The sequence below is a fragment of the Medicago truncatula genome, chromosome 7 (genome assembly GCF_003473485.1).
Source record: "Medicago truncatula cultivar Jemalong A17 chromosome 7, MtrunA17r5.0-ANR, whole genome shotgun sequence".
Taxonomy (NCBI): Eukaryota; Viridiplantae; Streptophyta; class Magnoliopsida; order Fabales; family Fabaceae; genus Medicago; species Medicago truncatula.
In genome coordinates, this window is record NC_053048.1 from 9,490,924 (window position 1) to 9,516,883 (window position 25,960).

General features: G+C 35.4%; 2 protein-coding genes and 1 long non-coding RNA gene across 3 annotated transcripts; all 3 read right to left on the reverse strand.

Moving 5' to 3' along the window:
• Positions 1–544: 544 nt before the first annotated feature.
• On the reverse strand, positions 545–2,957 carry LOC11438339 (GRAS family protein RAM1-like). Its single transcript, XM_003622047.3, has 2 exons — positions 2,091–2,957; positions 545–1,702 (listed from the first exon to the last, which is right to left on the reverse strand). The coding sequence occupies exons 1-2, from the start codon at positions 2,955–2,957 to the stop codon at positions 545–547; spliced, it is 2,025 nt and encodes a 674-aa protein (XP_003622095.1).
• Positions 2,958–7,811: 4,854 nt separating this feature from the next.
• LOC120576886 (uncharacterized) lies at positions 7,812–25,495 on the reverse strand. Its single transcript, XR_005642964.1, has 2 exons — positions 25,335–25,495; positions 7,812–8,070 (listed from the first exon to the last, which is right to left on the reverse strand). It is a non-coding gene; the product is annotated as an uncharacterized lncRNA (long non-coding RNA).
• Positions 10,083–10,609, reverse strand: LOC11446874 (uncharacterized). The gene is made up of 2 exons (XM_039827488.1): positions 10,457–10,609; positions 10,083–10,364 (listed from the first exon to the last, which is right to left on the reverse strand). Exons 1-2 carry the CDS (start codon positions 10,527–10,529, stop codon positions 10,222–10,224), a joined length of 216 nt encoding a protein of 71 aa, XP_039683422.1. The 5' UTR covers positions 10,530–10,609; the 3' UTR covers positions 10,083–10,221.
• Positions 25,496–25,960: the final 465 nt, after the last annotated feature.

Below are 25,960 nucleotides of genomic sequence, written 5' to 3' on the forward strand. Positions count from 1 at the left end.
TTGTAGATGTCAACTGAGATGTGATGTGTTTGATGGAGCAAGTTCCCGAATGGTTGAAGTGTGAAATCACCAGTATGATGCCTCCCATAGTTGAGGTCGGGGAAAATAATTTCATTTGGTAGTTCACTTCTAATGGAGAATTTTAACTACATTTTTTTAGAACTAAAAAAGTTTTTTTTTTGAAAGATAACTAAAAAAGCTTTTTTTTTTTGAAGGAGAAAACTTAAAAAGTTGATTAGTGACTAAATTGGATTTATATATTTTGCTAATTAATCAGAACCAAATCAATCTATTGACAAATAAACTTGTTGCACTTTTGCATCAATCTGGTTGTCATTTTCTACAATTTAACATAAATTAAACAAATTTAAGCATTTTCCACTCTCATTTTCCCATCATATACCAACCTACCTAGTACCTACCATCGATCAATAATAATATAATTTAAGACATATAATAAAATTAAACAACATATATATAAGCAACAATATATATAATTATCAAATACATAATACAAATAAATTAAAAGATATGAAACTAATTTTCAGCATCGCCATGCAGAAGCAGCGATAATGGCTCTGTCTTGCCACCCAAGCAACAAACAACCTTTATCCTCAGTTAACCTATAACCATCACATGAATACAAACCCAATAATATTCTTGACTGAGTCACTGCATTAGGACTTAGAGGCACTCCTTTGAACCCTTTCCCTTCCATTATCTTCCTCCATTTCTCCAACCTCTCATGTCTCTCTATTCTTTCCTCACCTTCACATGCCACGATGTTCCGAATCTCCGGTGCAAATATATACTGCTCTACCTTAGCCCTTGGTGCTGATTCCACAGGAAAAGTGGCGTCCAAGGAGTCGAAAATTGCGGAGTAGTAATGCAAAGCCTCGAGAAATCGGCCCAAAAAGTACGGTCCGTTATGGCTTGCTTCTTGCTCTACAAGTGTTACTATGTTTGGTGCTTGGTCTCTTATCATGGACAACAAGTTCCCGAGATGATTCCCGGGAACACGGTGGAGACGGTTAACGGTGTTAACCGCCAAAGCCTCGCCTACACGGCGGTTAAACATGTGTGGTTTAAGATCTTCAAGTTGTTCTCCAACAGGGTGGAATTCAAAGGGGATACGAAGAGAATGAGCTAATTCCGTTAAGCATCGTCCGGTTTCCCTAACTGATTCGATGCACGGCCCTACTCCAGTGATCCGGAGGAACGGAGCACCTCCGGGCCGTGCAGCCAATGCCTGCATGAATGCAGGCCATTGGTAGCCTTGAAGGATATCAAGGTCGATGACATGGACACGCTCTTCAGCCTCAAACGCCTCGAAAATGGCTTGGTTAGCGGTAAAGTGTGCGAATTTGATGTAAGGGCAAGCTTGGTAGACAATTTGGTATATCTTGAGGACTTCCATAGGGTTTGATGGGAAGGTAGATAAACATGATGATGAGGATGACGATGATAACGATGATGGTGCTAACTTTTTTGTTGATGATGACTTGGTGGTTAGGGTTGCAGCAAGTCTTGCACTTAGAGATTCTGTGAAACATGAAGCTACTCGTTGCATGGAGTCACCTAGTGGTGTTACTACTCTATTGAGCTGGTGTAGGTACCTTCTTGCTAGCATGTATTCACCTTTTGCCACTGCTTCAGCACATGCTAGAAGCAAGTGCACTAATTGAAGTCCACTGTCTTGCTCCTACATATATTAGATATATATCTTTTAAGTTCATAAATCTTCAAAAGAAATCTAGTAAATTGCTTAAAATTATATTTTTCTAGATCATGATTATTCAGATGTACATCAAGCATTAAACAATTATTACAAAAATCGAAGGCAGGCGGGCAATAAGCTGCGCTGGTAATCCTTTCTGGATGACATAACCAATATCATAAATACAACGTCCATAGACATAGAAGACACGACATTATTATGCATGACCTTACGAACTCTTTTTGGATGTACATCTTATAATAGATTGTCTATTGATTATGTTAATTTATTCAGTTAGGGATGGGATAAAAAACTTCAAATTGGAATTAATTAAGATTTTAGGTGAACAAAGACAAAGGAAAGATTTTATTACCTGCTCAATTCCAATTTGAATAGGAACTGTTAGACTCTGTTGTTGAGCTTGCATCTTTTGATGTTTCTCTTGGTACCTTTCTTGTTGTAAAGCTTGTGAAAGAGAAGCACTAGCCATAGATCCCATTTGATGATAAATATCACTCTCTTGAGAAATTTGAGAAGAAGAATTACCACCATGTAAAAGAGTGGATTCTTCATTAACAGAAGCACCATAGCTTGAAGAATTTTGCATTGTTAAACTATCCAAAATTGTTGATATTGGAGTTTCCATGTCAAAACATTCAGAAGAAACCTTTGTTGATGAAAAATGATCAACATCACCTTGAAAATCTTCCAAGAACTCTTCAATAGCTGGCAATGAAAGATTCTCAACATGTTGCATATATTGATTATTTGGTGAATTAAATACTCTATGAAGTGGACTAAGTCCTTTCCCTTTTTGTTGGTTATTACTATTCAATGAACCAATTTGTGATGCAAAACGAGGTGGTGAACAACCTGATAGGCTTTGAATTTGCATGCCTTGAGCATAGTTATAGTTACAATTATTGTAAGTAGAAGCTTGAGGTGAATTAGGGTTAATGTTTCTAATTGGTGATGATATCATGAAATCATTATCTAAATGGTCATTGAAAAATGCTTCCCACATTGAACTATCTGGTGATTGGACTTCCACATCACCATCTAAATCAAATTTGAGAGATGGTAAGTTTAGGCTTTGTGGAGTAAGAACATTAATTTGCTCTAAATCACCACAAGAATTTGTGGCATTTTTCTTTGAGTGTGTATTTGTTTGATTTGAAGAATTGGGTTGAAGACATTTTTCTTTGAGGGAATTTGAGCTTCCACAAAGTGAATTGATCATTTTTTTCCCACCCTTTTTTATTTGTTAAATTTCTTTGCTCACTCTTAATAGAACAAAAATATGATAAGCTATTATTTTGTGAAAATGCTTTTGCTTCTTTTGAATCTAAAATTCTAAGCAAGTGAAATTTTCACTAAGGCTCTTAGGATATACTAGTCTTGTGGACTATGGTTGGTTTATGGAAAGAGCAATGTCTATGTTTTCTCCCTTTTTATTTAGATGGAATGTAAATGAGTACAAATTTTATGAGAAAATTATGATAGGAAGAGACAACACTTAATTCCAAGAGTGTGATTGGAAGTTTGTTTTTGATTATCTCATTTCATGTAGTGTTAAGAGAGTGTGCTGGATTTTCAGAGGCTTATTTTTTGTCATTTATAAACCTGTTTTAACTGTTTCTAAAAGAGGACAAAAACCTGTTTGAGTAGACCCCACTTTATTTGGGCCGGCCCATCTATTTACAAGGTTCTTTTTATACCCACCTTTGCAATAAAAAAAATCACCTATAAACATGAAATAATACTATGAGCTATTATACAGGTAAATAGGTTGCTTGGAACAGGTGAAACTTGCACCTAAATAATAACGTTACAACTGTAATATGAAAGATATTTTCTATTTTTTTATTAACTCTTCGGTTTTCAGGAAAAATGATGATGATTTTGTGATTGTTTTAACTTTTAATTTTTTATTTTAAGAGGTTTTAAATAGTTAGAACGTAACTTTATAACCCTAAATGAAAGAGTTTGAATCCCACCTTAAGAGTTGTAATATGACAATTAGTATCACGATTATTAATAAAATTTACTCTTTCCCAATTTTTTTTTGTTTTAAAATATTATTTTTTAAAATAGAATTCTTAGCTTTGATCCATTAAAATAGAATCATTTACTTTTCTCCCTAATTACTTTGGTTTTGGTCTCTATAATATTTAATTTATATTTTCATTATAATATGTGAATTAAGATCGATGAAGATTGACTCGGTTGATAAATATTCAATTCATATTACAGATGGATGTGGGTTCAAATTTTGTGTACTATGTAAAGACTTTACGAGTAAAGATTTAACTCATTTAATCTTTATGATTTTCTAGACCTGGAGGGCAACTGAGATGCAACTCATCTGAATTTTTTTCTAGTAAATCAAAATAAATATGAACGCAAGATATGGGGCAAAGTGAACGTGGAAACTCAATTCAAATTTATTATTGGCACTAAAACACACTTTTAAAAAGGGATTTCGATTAATTGCGATTTTGGTTAACTTATTTTCATTAGGAAAATTGGTCCTTTTTTTAATCAAAAAGTTTTTGGTTCCTTGGTTAGGAATAAAAATCAGAATACAGTGATGTGGCAATTTTTTATTGACCTGGCATAAAATATTGTGATGTGATATCATTCAAATCAATTTATAATATACAGATTTTATGTCATGTCAATAAAGAGTATGTCCATAAATACTTTTTGTTTCTAAAATCTTGAATGAGAAACTAAAAAATTGATCTTAAAAGGAAAATTAATTCCATAAACGAATGAAAATAGAGGGACTAAACTTGCGACCAAATCAAAATTTTTAAATGTAACAAAAAATAATCAAAAGATTTTAAAGGCATGCTCTTGATATTGAAATAATATAACATGTCAAAACTTTTCTTATTACTATAAAAAAAAAAAAAAATCTTACAAATCAACAACAATACAAATAATATATATTTTTGGTAGAAGACAAATAATAAAAAAAAATAATTGAAAAAAGTTTAATTGAGTTAGATTTCAGGATTCATCAGGGTTGGAACACACCTCAAAGCTCAATAGTATATATAAAGATACTTACAAATTATCCATCAACGATTGAAATTGAACTCGCGCCTTTGTTAGATTTAGACAAACTCCTTACCAACCAAAATAGCCTTAATAGACTATAAAATATACACTTTAGTATGTTCATCTATGAGTTCATCATTGCATCATAACCATGTTAAAAAAAAGTCCATAAAATACTACTCCCTCCATATTTTAGTATAAGTCATTTTAGAAAGAAAAAAATGTTTTGATTTAATTATAAGTCGCTTTACAATATTATTACATCATTAATGAATTTTTTTCATATCTTTATCATTTAGTACTATTGTTTCTTTCCATTATTTTAATATCTTTTTCACATCATTAATAAAAAATAATTTTATAAAATCATTCACAATTTTTTTTTCGAATACAAATTTACCACATTTTTAAATATGTGTAAAAATATCAAAATAACTTATAATAAAATACGGAGGAAATAGCTAATATTATAATGGTATGGGTACGCATAATATTATTTTTTTTAGTCGCACACAATGAAATAATATTAAAGTAGGGTATCGTGTTGACAATTTCTTGGAAAAATCAAGGAAGAATAAATAATATAAAAGAGAAAATGAAAGGTGGTAAAAAGGACAAGAAAAGGGACATAAACAACGTCGTCGGTGGGCCGCCCTTAAACCTTTGGATTTCCCAAAGGAATGAAGTGCTTGTCCAAACCATTTTCCTTTCTTCGGCGGCATCTATTTATCTCAATGTGTCAAGAATTTTTGGTTATGAATTTCTCCTTCATATACAATATTAAAATAAAAGTCGCATGATGATGATGATGAATATACTCCTACACTTTTTAAATATTCCATTACATTTCTCAAAATATCTTTATACCAATGTTGGTGTTAATGTTAACCCTTCATTTTATAAAATCTAATTCTCATAAATCCTAACTCAATTGGTAAAAATGTCAAAATTATTAGGTTAGACGTAATGACTGGGGTTTAAAACCCGACATCTCCACTTTGCATGTGTAAATTTAGGATTGCTTTGTTTAAATTCTGGTAGTCTAACTGTATACATATATTGGACTAGCCTAAAATTTGTCTTTTTAAAACATATTAGATGTAAACTGGTATAAATTTCTGATTTCTTTTTTACCACTCTATTGATTTCTCATGCATTCTATAAAGTTCAAATTATACTCTCTCCGTCCTTATATTTAAGCACTCTTTTATTAGAGGGAAAGAGTGTTTACATATAGGGACAGAGGGAGTAGTATCCAAATGGTATTTTGGATTTTAGTATCCGAATAGAACGTGCGAGAAACTAATAAGATGAAAGAAGTAATAGTCTAAATTTCTTGGTATACACTTGTTAAAATAGTGTATACTCTGTGGCATATTAAAATTTTAATATATGTAATAACAAATTTCTCTCTATGCAAAATGAAGTTTTAGAATCAGAATAGTCATTACCTCAATTAAAATGTCAAGTTATTATTAAAACCACAAAAGCAAAGGTGTTAAGTTGGTATTGTATTCATCAAATTAACTAAACACATTGAAATCATTGATTGAAGGAAACAATTTTATTGGAGTATGAAGGCAAAATTGATAAGCCTTGTTTAAAATCATAATAAACTATACAACTCTTCATTGAAATTACACTTCCATTTAGCAATCACAAATTGCCAAGACTTCTATGTGAATTTCAAACTAATTCTTACTCAAGTAGCTTGAAGTTGCTTTGTTTATCAAAACGCTTCTAGGTAAGAAAACTTTCTAACGAAATTATATGTGCTTAAATGTTGAGTATCTATGTATGTATACATGTTTGTTTGATCTCTAAATGTTTGTAGATTATCAAGTAATAGAATGTAAGTAGATTATCGTATCCACAGGGATTATCGTTCAAACTAAGCAATTTGCGTTACTTATTTGGTAACAATAAAGCAATAAATAAAAACAATAAAATAAGAGATAAAGGGGGGATTGCAGTTTAGCTGTTTGCACAGAGCAAGAGTTTAAGAGTAACTTGTTTTGATTGCAGATTTCTACACGTGAGGCCTTACTTTCTTAGAGGTCCTGCTTTATTCCCCTTCGGCTGTCGAATTGCAACCTTACACTACAAGAGTTTTCCCTGGCAGAATTAAACCCTCGGTAATGAAAAAAATCCCTCAGTAATATACATTACTGAGGGATTGGTGACAAAATATATTTGTCAGTAATACTGGCGTCAGTAAAGTTATTGGCCGAATTTTCCCTCAATAATAGACTAGTTGATCTGACAAAGCATTACTGAGGGATTTTTCCCTTAGTAGTTACTGGAGGAACAATTTGCTTGTAATTACTGCCAGAATAATCTGTCAGTAATGCACCATCTGATTTGACCTAATATTACTAAGGGAATTTTCCGCCAATAATGTTTATGCAGATCTGCATTATTGAGGAAAATTTCCGCAAAGTAATGCACTTTCCATTTTTTTTATTTTAATTAAAGATATAACATTAATTAAATATAAATAAATTAAAGAAATAAAATTTATATTTAATAGGTGATGACATGTCATCTTACGTTATTCTTAGCATGTTTTTTCAGTTATTTTCAGTAGGTTTCAGCAGCAAAAAGGAGGAGTATTGGAACGATTGTCTATGATTTCAGGACTTTTGTAATGTTTTCTATATTTGAGTTTGTAATTATAGTTTTCCCGAAACATAGCAATTATATGAGGTTTTTGAAGTAATTCACGAAGAAATCATGCAAATCGGCATATCAAGAACATCTGAAGAATTGTGAAGATTCAGGAAGTCAAAGAACGAAGATTGAAGAGGCCTCAGGAGACTTACAACTTGGAGGATTCTGCTCATAAGTAAGTGATTATTAACTAACGAAAGAGACCAAAAGAGAGTTGACCCTAGTTGTAGGTGTAACACCCTAATTCCCGACGATAATTATTAAATAATAAAAATATATTTAATAGAGAGGATGTTACAAATTCATCATTAATCATATAAAAGCATTACCAATTCTTTTATAGTAAAGATTGTCAAACTGAGGAAAACAATTCACTGATTGTATTAATAAAATTACTCACGTTATTTAACATCATAATAGGAAAGTAACAAAGTTTCCAAGATTCAACTCAAACTACAATTAAAAATTAAATCACCAACCCCACCCTAGTGTTACAATATCAGAGCTCGTAGCGACTACAACTTATTCAACTACTAAATAACAGAACTAGGCGGAGGGCATCCCATCATCTCCATCCTCTAAAACGTCCCACAGCTACTCCTTGTCAACCTGAGTATCTATACTCAAGGTACAATCACCGTACACGAAACAACACAACAAAATAAAGGGTGAGAAATCATGCCATAACATAATAATAGAGAAAAGCATGCACATTAAATAAATATCAAAAGAATATAGTTTCCACTATCTCAAGATTCTCAACAGTTACTATGTATAATCTCTTCATTTTACATGTCACAGCTGCACATCATATTCACATTCAAACACCCAAATTAACATCATCATATATAAGCATATGGACTCTCTTAATGAGCTATATGATTGTGGTCCCACACCTATCGTCATAATTTGCCAGAGGTATGTTACTGGATTTTCATCGTCATAATTTGCCAGAGATATGTTATTGGACTTTCATCGTCATTTCGTCATCATGATTCCTCGACACGACTCTATATGCATGAATGAGACAGACTCTTCAAGTATTAAAAGATCATAACATCATCAACAAATCAGAATCATAAATGCAGACTCTTCCTATTATGCACAACATCAAGACAAACATATCATCATCATTCACATCGTCATCATAAGTAAACATCGTCATTCTCATCATCAATGTATATTAGACACCATCATTCAAGTCATCATCATAATTATACGTCATCATTCTCATCGTCAATATATATATACCACCCTCATCATCATCATAGATAAACATCATTACTCTTATCATCATACTGATATAGTTATCGTCATCCTCATCATCACTAACATATAAACATTATCATTTCTCATTGATGACAGTTAGTCATTCGTTATTTTTAGAGTCTTTTTATGTAATTTTTGAGTTCACAAGCAAGCTTAAGCAGCAAGAAAACCAAGAAAAACTGAAGAAACTAAAAAAAGGGCATCGTGTCACTATTAACTGAAAAACGTGTCACGATTTGAAGCTTTCAAGAAAAATGCATTCGACATTGGTGAAAACGTGTCACGATGGCAAAAACGTGACACAATTATGGAAACCCTAATTTGTGTGGTTTGTTACACAAGAAGAAACGTGTCACGATTTACTTAAATAGTGCCACGATTTTAGGAGTAGTTGTTGACTATTTAAGCTGAAGACTATTCTGAACACAAGGGTTACGATTTGGAGAGAGCAAAGTGCGATTTTGAGACTACAAGACGGCTAGAAGGGCGATTTCTTCACTCTTTTACCAATTCATGTATGTATTGATTCCTCTAATAATTATGTTATTTGTAAACACCATTATGAGTAGCTAAATCCATTAGAGGTTAGGTCTGAGATGATTCTTTGTAACCCTAATTGAAAGATGTTGCCGTGAAACTCTATTTATTGTCAATGACAATCTAGTTTTTATTCAATTCAATTCCCTAGCTCAAGCTTCACTTTAGCTCCTAGGTTCTCTCCTCTTCTTGAATCTTCAAGTTTCTCCTTCTCTAACCCTTTTCCTCTTTGCTCCCACTTTCTCTCTCTCTCTCTCTCTCAAAATATCTATGTAAATGAAAGTGTGTAGGAAATTTCCTCTAAGACAAAACTTATATAGGATATCCCTCTGATGGGCCTAACCCTAAAGCTTAGTGGACTTAACCCACTCCAACTCAAATCTAAAATGTTTCTACACTCACAACGGTAAAATACTATTAACGGTCACTTAACAGTAAAATACTACCAACGGTCACTTAACGGTAAAGTACTAATTACTACCCTAGTAACTTAGCAAAAATAACGGTTCTCACTAACCACTAAAATAATTCTCACCAAAATTACTAATTTACTCTTACACCCAAAGGCTAAATTAATCCAATGGTCCCTCAACTAATTTCCGGTTTTCATTTTGGTCCCATAAGTCATAAAATCATCAATTTGCTCCCTCAACTTTTGCTCCTTTATTCAAAAAGGTCCCTGATTGTTAACTTTAACATTAAATATCTCAAGTGGAACACAAACAATGTTTGCCCTAGCAGAGCGTTCTCTCTGAGCAAAAGATTATCAACTTTTTCGAAATCTTACGTGAAATATAGAAGGAGAATGAAGAATTCATCTACATAGTCATACAGTGTCTTTATTTATTATAGTAGGTAATTATGATTACACCATGATATTATTGTTTTCCATTTCTTATATGAGTTCATGATGGCAAACATAGTTGCATAATATAATAATACATATGATCTTTTCATTGAAATCAACTGGGAACAACATCTGGATCTATATCGTACTCAATAGTGCATTGACAAGATAAATTAATGCACTTCAGAGTTAGATCAGTTGGACACATATCTGGTGGACATTCAGGGGTAAATAGGCATGGAGGAGCATCTGGGAGGCCTAACAAGAACAAAATAAATGTTAATATAGGTGATGGAATATTATATATAAGTTAAATTATAAATTTGAAAATGATATGAAACATTACTCACTTCCATTGGTTGTGACCAGAAATAGGGAAACAAAGATGAGCAAAGCATAAAAGAAACTTAGGATTCGAGCCATAATTTTTTCTCTTTTGCATGTGATAAATGGAAAATATTTTGATCAATTTATAAAGAAAAGGTAATGCTTTGTTAACTTCAATGAAATAGTTTTTAACCCTAGAAGGTGCAAGAAGTCGTTCAAAAAATTGAAATAGTTGGTAAATGTTTCTATAGATGTGTCGTGTGTATCTCTTTGCAAGCTCAGTTAGTCACTTAATTTTAGTAAATATATCATATAAGAATCTTAATAATAATCAAAGTTCATTAATTTTTTTCATTAAACTTTTAATAAAATTTTTTTATTTCTCTTTTAGCTTTTTATGGTAGATAAGAGACACATAAATCTTTTGGTGGAAATAAAAATGTAAAGAAATAGACAGATATAAAAATTTAAACACTAGTGACGAATGACGCAAAACTTCATAAACAGGGTTTTATCAGCCAAATTCGCAAAAAAAAATTGGGTCGTTCTAAGCAAATTCACAATAATCAAAGCAAATATGATTACACTAGGTGAGATTGATGGTTATAATTGTGATTCTTTAAAAATTAAAGCAAAAATAACAGTCACAGGAAAGAGGGTTACAATTGTCACTCTTTAAAAATTGGATCTTGCACTTTGTTAAAATATTTCTCAATATAAAACAATACGCTTAGGTGTATGTGTAGTTTGATTTGCAAGAGCAAAGAGTATACTTGAAGAAATAACACACAAAAATTATGATGGTTATTTAATGTGGGCTAGTTTTTTGTTGTACAAGGCTAAAACAGATAAGAAAATTTCTGCCACATCATTTTGGAGGAGATTTTTGAGGTTCATTAGAGGAGACTCATGTCGAAGAAATTCAACATCAGAAGAGGCACGAAGCTTTGCAAAAAAATCTGCACATTGATTCTCTTCCCTAAGGGTGTGATTAACCATAACATTTCCCTGCTCCAATAACACTTTTATATCTTGGATTAAAACAGAATAAGCATGAAACCTCATTGGGGGGACCATTGAGGATGTTGATACAATGTAAAGCATCAGAGTAGCAAACAAAATCAAGAATACCCATATATTTGGCCAACAAGAGACCTTTATAGATAGCATAGAGCTCATCATACAAGATCAGATGAATTTTGAATGTATCCAGAAAAGCCTAACAAGAAAAAACCTGCATAGTTTCTTAAAATTCCTCCATAGCCAGCTCTTACTGGAGATCCAAGACAACTTCCATCAACATTAAGGTTGACACAAGAATGATTATTGTTGGTCCACTTGATGAATTGTCTTCATAGATAGTATTAGAGATGGAAGTATAACAAGCTTTGAGGGTATCAACCATGCCTTGAATGTTGAAGGATAATTTAGCATTTGACCAATTCTCATTGCCTAAGCACATCATGTTTCGATTCCTCCAAGCCCACCATAATATGGGCTAGTATAGTCTTCGCAACTGTGAGATTTCACTATAGTATTTAGATAGATGTTTTTTCTATCATGTGCAATAGACAATAATTACATCAAAGTTTCACCGGAAATGATACTGACAGCAAAACGGTTAACCAATACCCAAACAACAAAAGGGGTTATGGCACCAATCATGAAAATTATAATAAAATGTAACAGAATAAGCTTTAGACATGAGAAGAAAAGTAGCTTGATATTTTCCAAAAGCTGAGATGGAGTGCTTTTTTTTTTTTTTTTTGCACGGAAAATTCTAGCGTTCCCTTCCTTCCAAATTAGTCAAGTGCTTGCAAACTTAAGTACATAAAGGAGCACCGAGCTTTAGAGATACCTGAAGAAATATTGATCTGAAGATAATGAGCTGATATGGTTAAAGGGTTAACCGAAGAAACACCTAACCAAAGATGAACCAACTGCCAAACCTGACCAAATACTTCGCAATGCAAGAATAACTGATCCGCTGATTCAATATTTCCACAACCAGAGACACAAACTGAGCATCTTCCTGAATAATCCTTCTCCGATATAAATTGTCCTTCATAGGCACTCTATCACGGAGAAGCCGCCAAGCAAAGACTGAAACTTTAAGCAGGACATTTTACCTCCAGATGCTAGGCGCAGAAGCTGATGTAGCAGAAGGCATGGTTGCAAACTCAGCCAACAGAGAATGGTAAACACCACGCACCGTATAACTTGCTACTAAATCAGGAATCCAATACAAGACATCATTAATATTAACCTGCAACACAACAATTAGTAACAACAATGTACACTCCACTAACTGCTCCTCCTCCCAGGCCCTCAATCCCCTTCTCCACTTCCACGCCTCCCCTCCCTCGTCCCACCCCAGCTGGAACATTTGCGCAGCAATTAAAAATTTATTTTCAGACAAATCAAATAACCGATGAAAACGAACCTGCAAGGGAACCTCACCTACCCACCTATCAAACCAAAATAAAGTACCTGCACAATTTCCGACCTTTAAACAAACATTAGAAAACCAAGTACCCACCATCGAACCAACACCATCCCGCATATTAGCAATTTCCTTCCACCACGTCGACCCATCCCTTCCGCCTGCCTGAACTCGGCCCTCCACTAGCCCATACCTAGCGGCGAAGACATTATATCATAAGCCATGTGAAGGTGAAAAACACAAGAAGGGGGGGGGGGTTGAATTGTGTTTTCTTTTTCTCTTAAAAAGGGATTCTTCTTCTGATAAAACTTCAGAAGCAGTTTGATTGCTTCTGATGAAATGATCAGAGTCAGATTGCAGCGGAAAAGAACAGAGCAGAGAAAAGAAAGACAAAGACACAAGCAGTTATCCTGGTTCCTTCCACAACACGGAAGTAGTCCAGTCCCCCTTGCACTTCCAAGGAGATTTCACTATAATCACAAAGATTACAACTGCTCAATACTTTCTAAGTATGAGACTTCACAAAAATGCTCAAGCACACACGCAAGAGTCTTCCAATGCTCAAGCACTAAGCAAGAGACTTCTAATGCTCAAGCACGCAGGCAAGAGACTTCTAATCAAACAAAAATACAGAGAATTGAGTTTGAATTGAACACTTGATATACAATCAGTGGTGTTCACAATGCAATACAGAAAAGACTCTAGACTTTGAATTTCTAAGATGTATCAAATCAGTGCAGAAATTCAGTGTGCTTTGTAGAATCAAATTGACAGAGTTTTGGCGCTTTTGAACTTATGTATCTCTCTCTGTTATCTTCAAGTCTTCACTCCTTTATATAGAGGCGTGAAAGAGACGTTGAGATAATCAGCACGTCTAAAGAGTCGTTTGAAATCCTTTGATTATCCACCAGTGATCCTTTGCCTGATTTGGGTGTAGTCCTTTGAAGAATAAACTTCAAATTCATTCCCATCTTGAGTGTACAATTCTGCAGGCATGGCTGTTGTTTTGTCTTGTAGCGTAGACAGAAAACAGAGTAGTGGAGGTAGTGGTTGTACACTTGTACTTTGTCAACTCTATTAACGAGAGACAAGAGCTCAGTGCTATCCATATATCCGTTGATACCTCCCTTTCAATTCTTCGTTCTTCTTTGATAAGACTGAATTGAAAATCAGCTACTTTGAATCTTCAGTTTGATTAAAGGATCAAATGTAGCTTCTGGTGAAGATATTGCTTCTGATGAAAACTTTTGCTTCTGATGACTTTCTGCTTCTGATGACGTCATCTCTTCAGGAGCAGTTTAGCTTCAGGAGCAGTTTTCTTCAGATGCTCAGAATTTCTTTTTCTTTCCATTGTTCTTCCAAGACCTATTGAAATAACTTGAGTAGCCTTTGGTCCTGTACACTTGAACAATTATTAGTAATAACCAATTGACAATTTTTAATACCTTGTTATCATCAAAACTTAATAAGGTTCATTGTGAAACACATTTTGTTCCAACAATCTCCCCCTTTTTGATGATGACAAACAATAGTATTTAAAATGTTCAATTGTTGTTGATCTAATTAATAAGTTGACTACTGGGACAGAGGTTTGTAAGCTCCCCCTGAGTCTAATAGATCTTTAAGGTGAGGTTTGTAAGCTCCCCCTAAGTTCTATTCTTATTAATTAAATTTCAATAAAATACTTATAAAATCAAATCAGAAGTATTTAAAAGAAATTTAGAGTAGGGCTCAGTGCCTTAAAAAATACTATACATTTACTCCCCCTTTTGTCATCAACAAAAAGAATAGAAACAAAAGAAAGAGTATCAGAGCAAACAGCATTAAAAACAGTAAATATCATCAGAGTTAAAGCTTGTAAAACATATTGAAGGTGAAAAAGCACAAGATCCAGAAACAATGATAATATATATAAAGAAAGATTAAGATACAAAGACACAGCTACTAAGAACAAAAGTAAAAAACAAGCTAGAGTTGGGTGTGCAACTAAGGTTGGGCTTGCTTATACAACTGTTCTAAGAGATACTTGATCTGATCATCCTTCTTCTGAAGTAGCTCATCCTTTTCCCTCATTCTTCGTTTATATCCAGCCTGAATTCTAGCAGCCCTAGTGATGTACTCTTCTTCTGGATAGAAAGGAGTGATGTCCAGCAGAGGCACAAAGTTCAGCTCTTTCTCCTTAGCTGCTTCATGCATGTCATCCAAAAGCTTCTTCAGCATAGCAGAGTGAGATGACACACATTTAGTTCTAAGCTGATCCAGCAGCTCATCAAAGCTCTTCTGAAGATCCATCCACTGATCATAATAGTGAATAGGAGGTGCAGGAACTGTTCTGCGAAGAATCAGTGCCTGAATCTCATCACTAAGTCTAATCAGCTGTTCCTCTATATACTCAGACTCCAGGATATGGTCAGGGATGGGTGAAGGTTCAGTTTGAGTTGTATTTGATGTGGAAGGTTGGTCAGAGGTTAAGTCTATTATAGTGGGTGAGTCTGGTTGTTGTTGTTGTTCTGTTGTTTGGTCAGAAGCTGTTTGGTCAGGAGCAACTTGTTCAGAAGCAGTTTGCTCCTGAACAGTTTGCTCAGGGATGGTTTGGGTTTCTGTTTGGGTTTCCAAGACAGTCTTTTCAGAAACTGTCTTAGAGGCCTTAGTGGGTGTTGGTTGCATTTCACCACCTAGATGTTTTTCTAAGTTGTGAAGGGTTGAGGATTCTTGGTGTTGGGGGGTTTCTGAAGTAGTTGCATCTGAAGCTACTTCAGAGGCTTTTTGTGGAGTTTGGTTATTTGGTGAGTTTGTTTGGGTAGGTTCAGGTTGTTGTATACTAACAGGTTCTGGAGTATCTGGATATAGTGGATGAGTAGTAGGCAAATTGAATTTCTCACAAAGTTTTATCCTATTTTTTGAAAATTCTATTTGAGTACTCTCATAGTCAAGTGTTCCATACTCTGTTAGTTTGGTAGGTTTGGTTTTTAGAAGCTTGTTTATATGTTGGCTAAGGGGTTGGTCATCTGATTCTGTGGATGATGAAGAGGGTGAAGAGGGTAGAGATAGAGACTGAGTATTAGTTGGAGCTTTAGATGGATTACCTGAGGACTGAGCTTCTGGATGAATTGCTTCTGGAGCTTTTGAAGCTGGTTCTGATGAAGTTGCTCCTGAAGCTTGCTTATTCTTCAAGGCTTGAGAAAGCAGAGTTGCTCCATACTGAACTGTTTCTTGCTCTAACTCAGAAGCTAAAGCAGCGATGACAGGAGTAGGCACATACCCTGCAGCCTTGAGACGCTCATCCCTTTCTTTTTCATACAACATCTTCATCCTTTTCTTTTCTGCTATCTTGGATGCAGAAACCTCCCTAGCATACTGCCTCATTTCTTCAGTCATTTCAAAACTGGGCATGACTATGGGCTCAGAAGTTGCAGTCCTTTTTGCCTTCTTGGGGCTTGAGTCTTCATCCCAATTTTCTTCCATTTCTTTCAACATTTCTTCCCTTCTTCCTTCAGCTGTCTTCAGATTTTTTGTTAAATTAGACCTCTTCCTTTTGATGGTCTGAAGAGCAGCTTCTCTTTTATTTTTGGGACTTGAAGGCTTTTCAGAAGCAGCTTGATCAGAAGCAGCTTGTTCAGAACCAGTTTGTTCAGAAGCAGGCTGTTCTGCTGTTTCTTGAGTACTCCTTGTCCTTTTTCTGATAAGAGGGACATCATCCAAATCCTCCACTTCCTCAAGAATGGTGGACATAGCAGATTTTTCCTTCTTGGCTTTCTTATGCTTCTGAGCATCCACCTCAGTAGCATCTTCAGCAAGGTATTCTTCCTTGGTGATCTGCTTCTTTTTAGATTTTCTGCCTTTGGCCACAGGCAGATCACCACCATACATTTCTTCTGGGATATCTTTCAGGCTGATTTTCTTGTTGTAGTTCTTGTAGTAGTCTAAGATGTAGGCCCTCTGCACATCCAGGGGATCTTTCTTGCAGATAGGGATGTGATGAGTGACTAGATCAGATATGACATCAGATTCATGCATATCTGTATCTAGTTTCCTGCATGTTGAAATCAGCCTCATCTTGACTAAGGTTGCCCCATTGATTATTTTTCCTGTGACTGCTCCCAACTTCTGATTATCATAAATACCCACGTCTTTCAGGGCACTTAGGAGTCCTCCTTCTTGAAAGATTATGGAGAGCAGCCTTCCATAGGGAACAAACTTCCTGTTCTCCATCTGGCTCTTCTTGAGTTCTTTGATCATGTATTTAAACATATACTTAGGAACGTTCATTGTTGTTTCCTGAGAGATGGTGTGATGCAGAAAGACTTTGTGACCAAGTGAAGGTTGATCATTTCCTCCACCTTTGGGAAAAATGTTTTCATTCTAGATCTTCAGCAGCATTTTCTTTTCCATGCTTAAGGTGCTGTAAGGCTTAGCATCCTTTGATCCGTAGATAGTGTTGTTTACTATTTCCTTCCAAGGGCTTGTTCTGGGGTTAGGAATCTCTTCTCCATCGTATGTCCCAGAAGCATCTCTCCTCATAGCTTGAGCAATCACTTGCTCATTGATTGTTACAGGAATCCCCATGACGTTTGATCTAATCTCAGTCCCAGTGAAGGCGAGTAGACCCATTTCTTCTCTGGTTTTTCCCTCCAAAGTAGGATCAACCAGAATCATCTGAGCTTCTTCCTGTTTAGCAGCAACTTTGTCAAACACTGAAGCTCTTACCCAGAATTGTCTGACAAGCACTTCATAAGTAGGACCGTTGAGAAGACTGAAGTAACTCATTAGCTTCTGCTTCTTGTAGAATCTTACCAAGTCGCACCCATGGTGAGTTAGAGAAGTGAAATCCACAGGATTTTCCGCTTGAATGATTAGCTCCCATTCCTCAATAGACATAGTTCTTCCTTTGATTTCATAAGCAGGAGTATCTATATCCATATTCGATGAAGAACCACCGGCAGAACTTGAAGATGCCATTGATTTGAAGTAGAATTAGGGTTCTAAGGTGTTTTGAGAGGTTGAGAGAATGTGCTTACTTACACAGAGGGTTGAGAGGAAATAAGAAAGTGTTTGTTGTGAAGTGAGAAGTGTGTGAAATGACTTAGTGTTTTTTATTAAAACGTTTGTAATTCAGAAGGGACAAACAAACACAACATTAATGACAAATTGGGGGCGCGTGTAAGTATGTTAAAAAGCGAATAAAAACATCATTGCCCTTTTTGTTATACTCCAATACAAATAGACCACGTCAGAGACTCTTCAGAAAACTACCTTTTGGGTAATGGGACAGCTGTTACATAAAGTAACTGCCAACGTTCCCACTAACCAAGCTTTTCAGAAGCAAAGAATAACACTTCTGAAGTTTTAGTGCTGACGTCATCTTCAGAAGCACATTTTCCTCAGAACCTCAGTTAAGAGCTTCTGATGAACCAAAATGCTTCTGAATAAACTTCAGAACCAAACTTCTTATTCAGAGGCAAGCAAATTTTCAATCAGACACAAAATGCATGTTCAAATTTTTCTTAATAAAATCAAATCTTTCAACAGACAAAGGTTTTGTAAATATATCAGCCCATTGATGTTCAGTATCAATGAATTGTATATCTAAAATTCCTTTTTGAACATAGTCTCTGATAAAATGGTGTTTGATTTCAATATGCTTGGCTCTTGAATGTAGAATTGGATTCTTTGACAAACAAATAGCAGCAGTATTATCACAATAAATGGGAATACTGTTAGCATTGATCTGATAGTCTTCCAACTGATGTTTCATCCAAAGTAGTTGTGTGCAACAACTTGCAGCTGAAATGTACTCTGCTTCTGCTGTAGACATAGCAATAGTTGCTTGTCTTTTGCTTGCCCAGGATATCAGATTCTCTCCCAGGAATTGACAATTTCCACTGGTTGATTTTCTTTCAATCCTATCACCAGCATAATCAGCATCACAGAATCCAATCAACTTATAATCTAGGGATTTCCTATACAGGAGTCCAAGATTAGTTGTTCCTTTCAGATACCTGAAGATTCTCTTAACTGCAGTTAAATGAGATTCTCTAGGATCTGATTGAAATCTTGCACACAAGCATACACTGAATAAAATATCAGGTCTAGATGCAGTGAGGTATAACAGAGAACCAATCATACCTCTGTATAGCTTCTGGTCTACTACTGTTCCAGTATCTTCTTTGCTTAAAGTGCAGGTTGGATGCATTGGAGTGTTCATCACTTTACAATCTTCTAGCTTGAACTTCTTCAGAAGCTCCTTTGTATATTTTGTTTGATGAACATATACTCCTTCTTTACTTTGGTTGATTTGAATTCCCAGAAAGAATTTCAATTCTTCCATCATACTCATTTCAAATTCATCCTGCATTAACTTAGAAAATTCTTTGCAAAGAGATGCATTAGTAGAACCAAATATTATATCATCAACATATATTTGCACAATCAAAATATCTTTCTTAAGAGTCCTTCTGAAGAGTGTTGTGTCAACTTGTCCTCTTTCAAAATCATTTTTAATTAAGAAATTACTTAGTCTATCATACCAAGCTCTGGGAGCTTGTTTCAAGCCATATAGTGATTTCTTAAGTTTATAAACATGGTCAGGATGCTTAAGATCCTCAAACCCAGGAGGTTGTTTAACATACACTTCTTCTTCAATGACACCATTAAGAAAGGCACTTTTGACATCCATTTGATATAATATTATGCCATGATTAATTGCGTAGGATAGAAGTAACCTGATTGCTTCCAATCTTGCAACTGGAGCAAATGTTTCAGTGTAATCAATGCCTTCTTGTTGACTGTAGCCTTGAGCAACAAGTCTGGCTTTGTTTCTGGTTACTTCTCCTTGTTCATTCAGCTTGTTTCTGAATACCCATTTTGTTCCAATAATGTTTTTCTGAAAAGGTTTGGGTACCAGATCCCACACATCATTCCTTTGGAATTGATTTAGCTCTTCTTGCATAGCTAATATCCATCCATCATCTGTGAGAGCTTCTTCAACAGTTTTAGGCTCAATTATTGAAAGCAGTCCTATTAATGATTCTTCTTGTCTAAAATGTGATCTTGTTCTTCTAGGACTATCTTTGCTTCCAATGATTAGCTCCTCAGGATGTGAAGATTTGTGCTTGAATTTAGGTTGAATAACCTGCTGAGTGTTATCTTGAAAGTCCTCAGAAGCAATTTCATTCTGTACTTTTGGGCTATGTTCTGCTTCTGAATTAGACTCAGCTTCTGGAGTGATTTCAGTTTCTGGACTAGATTCAACTTCTGTATACTTTTCAGATTCAGAAGGTTGATCAGATTCTGATGCATCTTCAGAATCAGTTGTACCTGCATTACTTTCACTTTGCTCTGAAGTTTTACTTTCAGGCTCTCTATCATCAAATTTTACATGCATAGATTCTTCAACACATTGTGTTTCTGAATTATACACTCTGTATGCCTTTGACCTTTCAGAGTAACCTAAAAATATTCCTCTTTGAGCCTTGACATCAAATTTCTTCAGATAGTCTTTAGTGTTTAAGATGTAACAAGTACATCCAAACTGATGAAAGTAAGAGATATTGGGTCTTCTTCCTTTAAAGAGTTCATATGCTATTTTCTCCAACATAGGTCTGATATAGATCCTATTTTGAATATAACATGAAGTATTGACTGCTTCTGCCCAAAAATGTTTAGCTAAGTTGTTTTCATGGATCATGGTTCTGGCCATTTCTTGTAAGGTTCTGTTCTTTCTTTCTACAACCCCATTTTGTTGTGGAGTTCTACGAGAAGAAAACTCATGGTGAATCCCATGTTTTTCACAAAAAAGTTCAAATGGCTCATTTTCAAATTCTCCACCATGATCACTTCTGACTTTCAAAATTTTCAATTCTTTTTCAGATTGTATTTGAGTGCAGAAGCTGCTAAACACTTCACATGCATAGTCTTTACTTTTAATGAATTTTACCCAAGTCCATCTGCTGTAATCATCAACAATGACTAATCCATATTTACTTCCATATAAAGATGCAGTGTTAACTGGACCAAAAAGATCAATATGGAGTAATTCTAAGGGTCTGGAGGTTGATACAATGTCTTTAGATTTGAAAGAATTTTTCACAATTTTCCCTTTCTGACATGCACCACAAAGTGCATCTGAATGATAATCAATGTTAGGCAATCCTTTGACCAGTTGTAACTTGCTAATTTTAGAAATTAATCTCCAATTAGCATGTCCCAACCTTTTATGCCATACCCATTTTTTATCATTCATTGACAGAAGGCAAACTACCTTCTGATCAGCCAGATCAGAGAAATTTATTTTATAGACATTCTCAACTCTCTTTCCCTTGAATGTAATGGATTTGTCATCCTTGTTGACTAGTGTGCAGTTGGTCTTACTGAACGTTACATCATACCCATTGTCACAAAATTGACTAATGCTCAATAGGTTATGCTTCATACCATCTACTAGCCACACATTATTAATTGAGATGGAGGAATTACCAATAGTACCTGTACCAATGATCTTTCCAGTTTGGTTGCCACCAAACTTCACTTCTCCTCCATCTTTCATTGTAAGGGTAAGGAACAAAGCTTTCTCTCCAGTCATGTGCCTTGAACATCCGCTGTCTAGGTACCATGACCTTTGTTTCTCTCTTGCCCTTAAGCACACATCATTTTCATCTTCTGAATCTGATTCAGCTTCTGATACTGTTTCTGATGATACTGCTGCCACTAACCCAACGGCTGCCTTAGCATCATCATCAGCTTCTTCTTTATCAGAACCAGATTCACTATCCAAATCTTCCCAGGTCGCCATCAAGCTCTTTTTGATTTGCTTTCTGAATTTACTGGAGTTGAAGCTTGATTTCTTGGATTTGCCTTTAAACTTCTCCTTCTGAAGATCAGGGCAATCAGCAATGAAATGACCAGGCTTCTTACAATTGAAGCATCCCTTCTGATCTTCTTTCTTGAAGTTCTTGTAGCTACCTCTCTTGCTCAAAAATTTCTTCTGCTTCCTTGCCAGATACTCAAGCTTGTTGGACAGCATAGCCATCTTTACAGATTGATCTTCATCAGAATCTCCATCAGGTGATTCTTCTTCAGATTCACTGGCTTTGTAGGCTTTGGAAGACTTTGAGGTCTTTCCTTTAGATGGTAAAGCAATGGATTTACTCTTCTTAGAGGTTTCATGCTCATTTAGACTCATTTCATGCACTTTGAGTGAGCTAACAAGATCTTCAACACTTAAAGTATTTAGATCCTTAGCTTCCTCAATGGCAGTTACTTTGGGTCTCCATCTTGAAGGTAGGCTTCTCAAAATCTTACTAACATGATCAGAAGAAACATAGCTTTTCTTCAGTATTTGCAATCCAGAAACTAAAGTTTGAAATCTTGAGTACATTTCTTCTATACTCTCATCATCCTTCATTCTGAAAAGTTCATACTGATGAACTAGCATCAAAGCTTTAGCCTCTTTTACTTTCTTGCTGCCTTCAAAGTTTGCACAAAGAGAAGCAAACATAGCTTTCGCAGTAGATTTGTCACTCATTTTCATGTATTCGGTGCGAGGTATAGAAGCCACAATGATTCCTCTTATCTTGTGGTGTTTCTTATAAAGCTTCTTCTGAGCAGGAGTATGTATTCTTCTGTCTATAGCAGCTCCTTCTTCATCCAAATCCAGATCATCAACTCCATCTTCCAGTATATCCCATAGCTCTTCATCCAATCCCATGATAAAGCTGTACATATTAGTTTTCCACCATGAAAACTCTTCTGGATCTCCATTAAACTTTGGAGCTTTTCCAGAGTCTGTTTTCTTGTCAGCAGTATCATAGTCATGCTTGACACTTGTGTATTTTGTAGTAACTGATTCCTCATCTCCAGACATGTTTTTCTAATAGATCTTGAACTGTAACACGGTTAAGTGCTGTGATAACAGAGCAAGCTCTGATACCAATTGAAGGTGAAAAACACAAGAAGGGGGGGGGGGGGGGGGGTTGAATTGTGTTTTCTTTTTCTCTTAAAAAGGGATTCTTCTTCTGATAAAACTTCAGAAGCAGTTTGATTGCTTCTGATGAAATGATCAGAGTCAGATTGCAGCGGAAAAGAACAGAGCAGAGAAAAGAAAGACAAAGACACAAGCAGTTATCCTGGTTCCTTCCACAACACGGAAGTAGTCCAGTCCCCCTTGCACTTCCAAGGAGATTTCACTATAATCACAAAGATTACAACTGCTCAATACTTTCTAAGTATGAGACTTCACAAAAATGCTCAAGCACACACGCAAGAGTCTTCCAATGCTCAAGCACTAAGCAAGAGACTTCTAATGCTCAAGCACGCAGGCAAGAGACTTCTAATCAAACAAAAATACAGAGAATTGAGTTTGAATTGAACACTTGATATACAATCAGTGGTGTTCACAATACAATACAGAAAAGACTCTAGACTTTGAATTTCTAAGATGTATCAAATCAGTGCAGAAATTCAGTGTGCTTTGTAGAATCAAATTGACAGAGTTTTGGCGCTTTTGAACTTATGTATCTCTCTCTGTTATCTTCAAGTCTTCACTCCTTTATATAGAGGCGTGAAAGAGACGTTGAGATAATCAGCACGTCTAAAGAGTCGTTTGAAATCCTTTGATTATCCACCAGTGATCCTTTGCCTGATTTGGGTGTAGTCCTTTGAAGAATAAACTTCAAATTCATTCCCATCTTGAGTGTACAATTCTGCAGGCATGGCTGTTGTTTTGTCTTGTAGCGTAGACAGAAAACAGAGTAGTGGAGGTAGTGGTTGTACACTTGTACTTTGTCAACTCTATTAACGAGAGACAAGAGCTCAGTGCTATCCATATATCCGTTGATACCTCCCTTTCAATTCTTCGTTCTTCTTTGATAAGACTGAATTGAAAATCAGCTACTTTGAATCTTCAGTTTGATTAAAGGATCAAATGTAGCTTCTGGTGAAGATATTGCTTCTGATGAAAACTTTTGCTTCTGATGACTTTCTGCTTCTGATGACGTCATCTCTTCAGGAGCAGTTTAGCTTCAGGAGCAGTTTTCTTCAGATGCTCAGAATTTCTTTTTCTTTCCATTGTTCTTCCAAGACCTATTGAAATAACTTGAGTAGCCTTTGGTCCTGTACACTTGAACAATTATTAGTAATAACCAATTGACAATTTTTAATACCTTGTTATCATCAAAACTTAATAAGGTTCATTGTGAAACACATTTTGTTCCAACACCATGTCTCTCTGTCACCAACCTCCAGCACCACTTCCCCAGCAATTCTAAGTTAAATTCCCTAATTCTCCTCACCCTCAAACCACCAACCTCATTATCCAAACAAATAGTATTCCAATGAATCCAAGAAATTTTCCTATTATCCTCACATCCTCCAAAAAAAAAAAACAAATAAAAAGATATTCGATAGAGGAGCTTGTTGTTGGCGCCTTTTTGGAACTGCGGCGGATTCTGCGCAACCTCCAACAAAGCTACCAAGGTACTCAACTTCTCTAACTCGCCCCGCAGTGTTGTCACCTCTTCACGAAGCTCGTGGATTTCTTGCTCGATCGTATCCATTTCCTTTTTAGTGTTTGCATGAGTATTGTAGGTGCGAGTTGGCTTAGGGTGAGGACGTCGAGCCACTTTCGAGGCAGATTGACCTTTTGTATGAAAGAGCAATATGTGAGACTCAGACCTTTGAAACTATGAATTCATAATGATGCATGATTTTTATGAAAAAAGGACAATTTTATTTATTTTTGAAGGACTTTCAAAGCATTTGTGAACATCACAGAGAACCTTGTTTTATTTAACAATTTTTTAGGTTTACAATCAGTTCCTTTTTTAGAAGCAAAAAAAAAAACGCTAGGAAAAGAAGTCCCTAACAAAAGCTAAAGTCTAGTTAAGACTTTTGAAGATGTATTTCTTGGTGCTCCTTTTTACAAGGTCCATATATGTGATGTTTACAAGACGACTTATCTAAGTCCTTCGATATTAATGAGAATTTTTTTTGAATGCATGCATGCATGATAATGCAACAAAAACATTGAAAACATGGTTTATGGTTTAGGCCCATGGTGATGGACTCAAGGGTAAGAGCCCCCATATGGTAAGGACTATGGTTTCATTTGTTGCTGCATTATGGGTTCTACCAAGTTCCCAAAGTCATTGACCCTTTCCGGATATCATTGGCTTACAAGACTGACTTCTGGTCCAACAATATTCGCAAGAGAATCTATGCAGCTCGACTGATCTCATTTTCTTTTTCTGGATCTTCGAGATGTACGTTGTGAAATGAATCTTAGACATTTTCATGAATAAATTTTTTTGCACTAAATCAATATCCTTTTGTAAAATAGGGCAGTTTTGTAAAATATTCGCAGATTGTACATGCTCAAGAATAGGGATCAAATCCCATTTAATATTTTCGCCAATCATCGCATATGTTGCATTAAACAAAGACATATGGAATGAAGTGCTTACCTTGGTTTGGTCAACTTGCTTTTCGACTTCACTTCCTTTCTCCATAGTTTAATCCACATTAATCAATTGCTGCTTCATGTGATCAACTGGTTTCGACGTGATGTATGTGTCCATGTTGACCACTTTCTTTGGTACATCTTGCTACAAAAGTTTCTTTGATGTTGGCTAATCTTTATCGAAAGGTTTCTTCCTGAGAACAATTGTTTGTGGGGATGGATTCATTTGCAAGTCGAAACGGAACGACCTATGACATGGTAATGAGACCAACATTCAAGGAGTCGGTCGTAAGTTACTTGTCATAAAAATTGTATCCATATCCATTAAAATTCTTGCATAGTGACCGAAAAGTTTGTTCTGTTTGTATCGTCTAGATTTAATAGTGTGCCAACGACACTAGCAATTTTGAAGAGCATCTGATCCTACCAATATTCTTGTGGCAAATAAATTAAACGGATCCAAACCCGTACATGAGTTTGACATTGAGTAATAAGATTAAAGTCCTCTTGCCGTTGCAATATTTGATGGACACCCGATTTAAGATTCATAGTGTTCCTAGCTCATACTAAACATAAATCTTCATAGTTTGAAAACTTAAAATCATAAAACCCACGTGTGAGAGAAATCAT

Coding starts and splice junctions, on each gene's coding strand:
- LOC11438339 (XM_003622047.3), bottom strand. CDS start 2,957: ATGATCAATTCACTTTGTGGAAGCTCAAATTCCCTCAAAGAAAAATGT. Junction 1,703..2,090: donor TTCAAATTGGAATTGAGCAG/GTAATAAAATCT, acceptor TAATATATGTAG/GAGCAAGACAGTGGACTTCA.
- LOC11446874 (XM_039827488.1), bottom strand. CDS start 10,529: ATGGCTCGAATCCTAAGTTTCTTTTATGCTTTGCTCATCTTTGTTTCC. Junction 10,365..10,456: donor TCTGGTCACAACCAATGGAA/GTGAGTAATGTT, acceptor TGTTCTTGTTAG/GCCTCCCAGATGCTCCTCCA.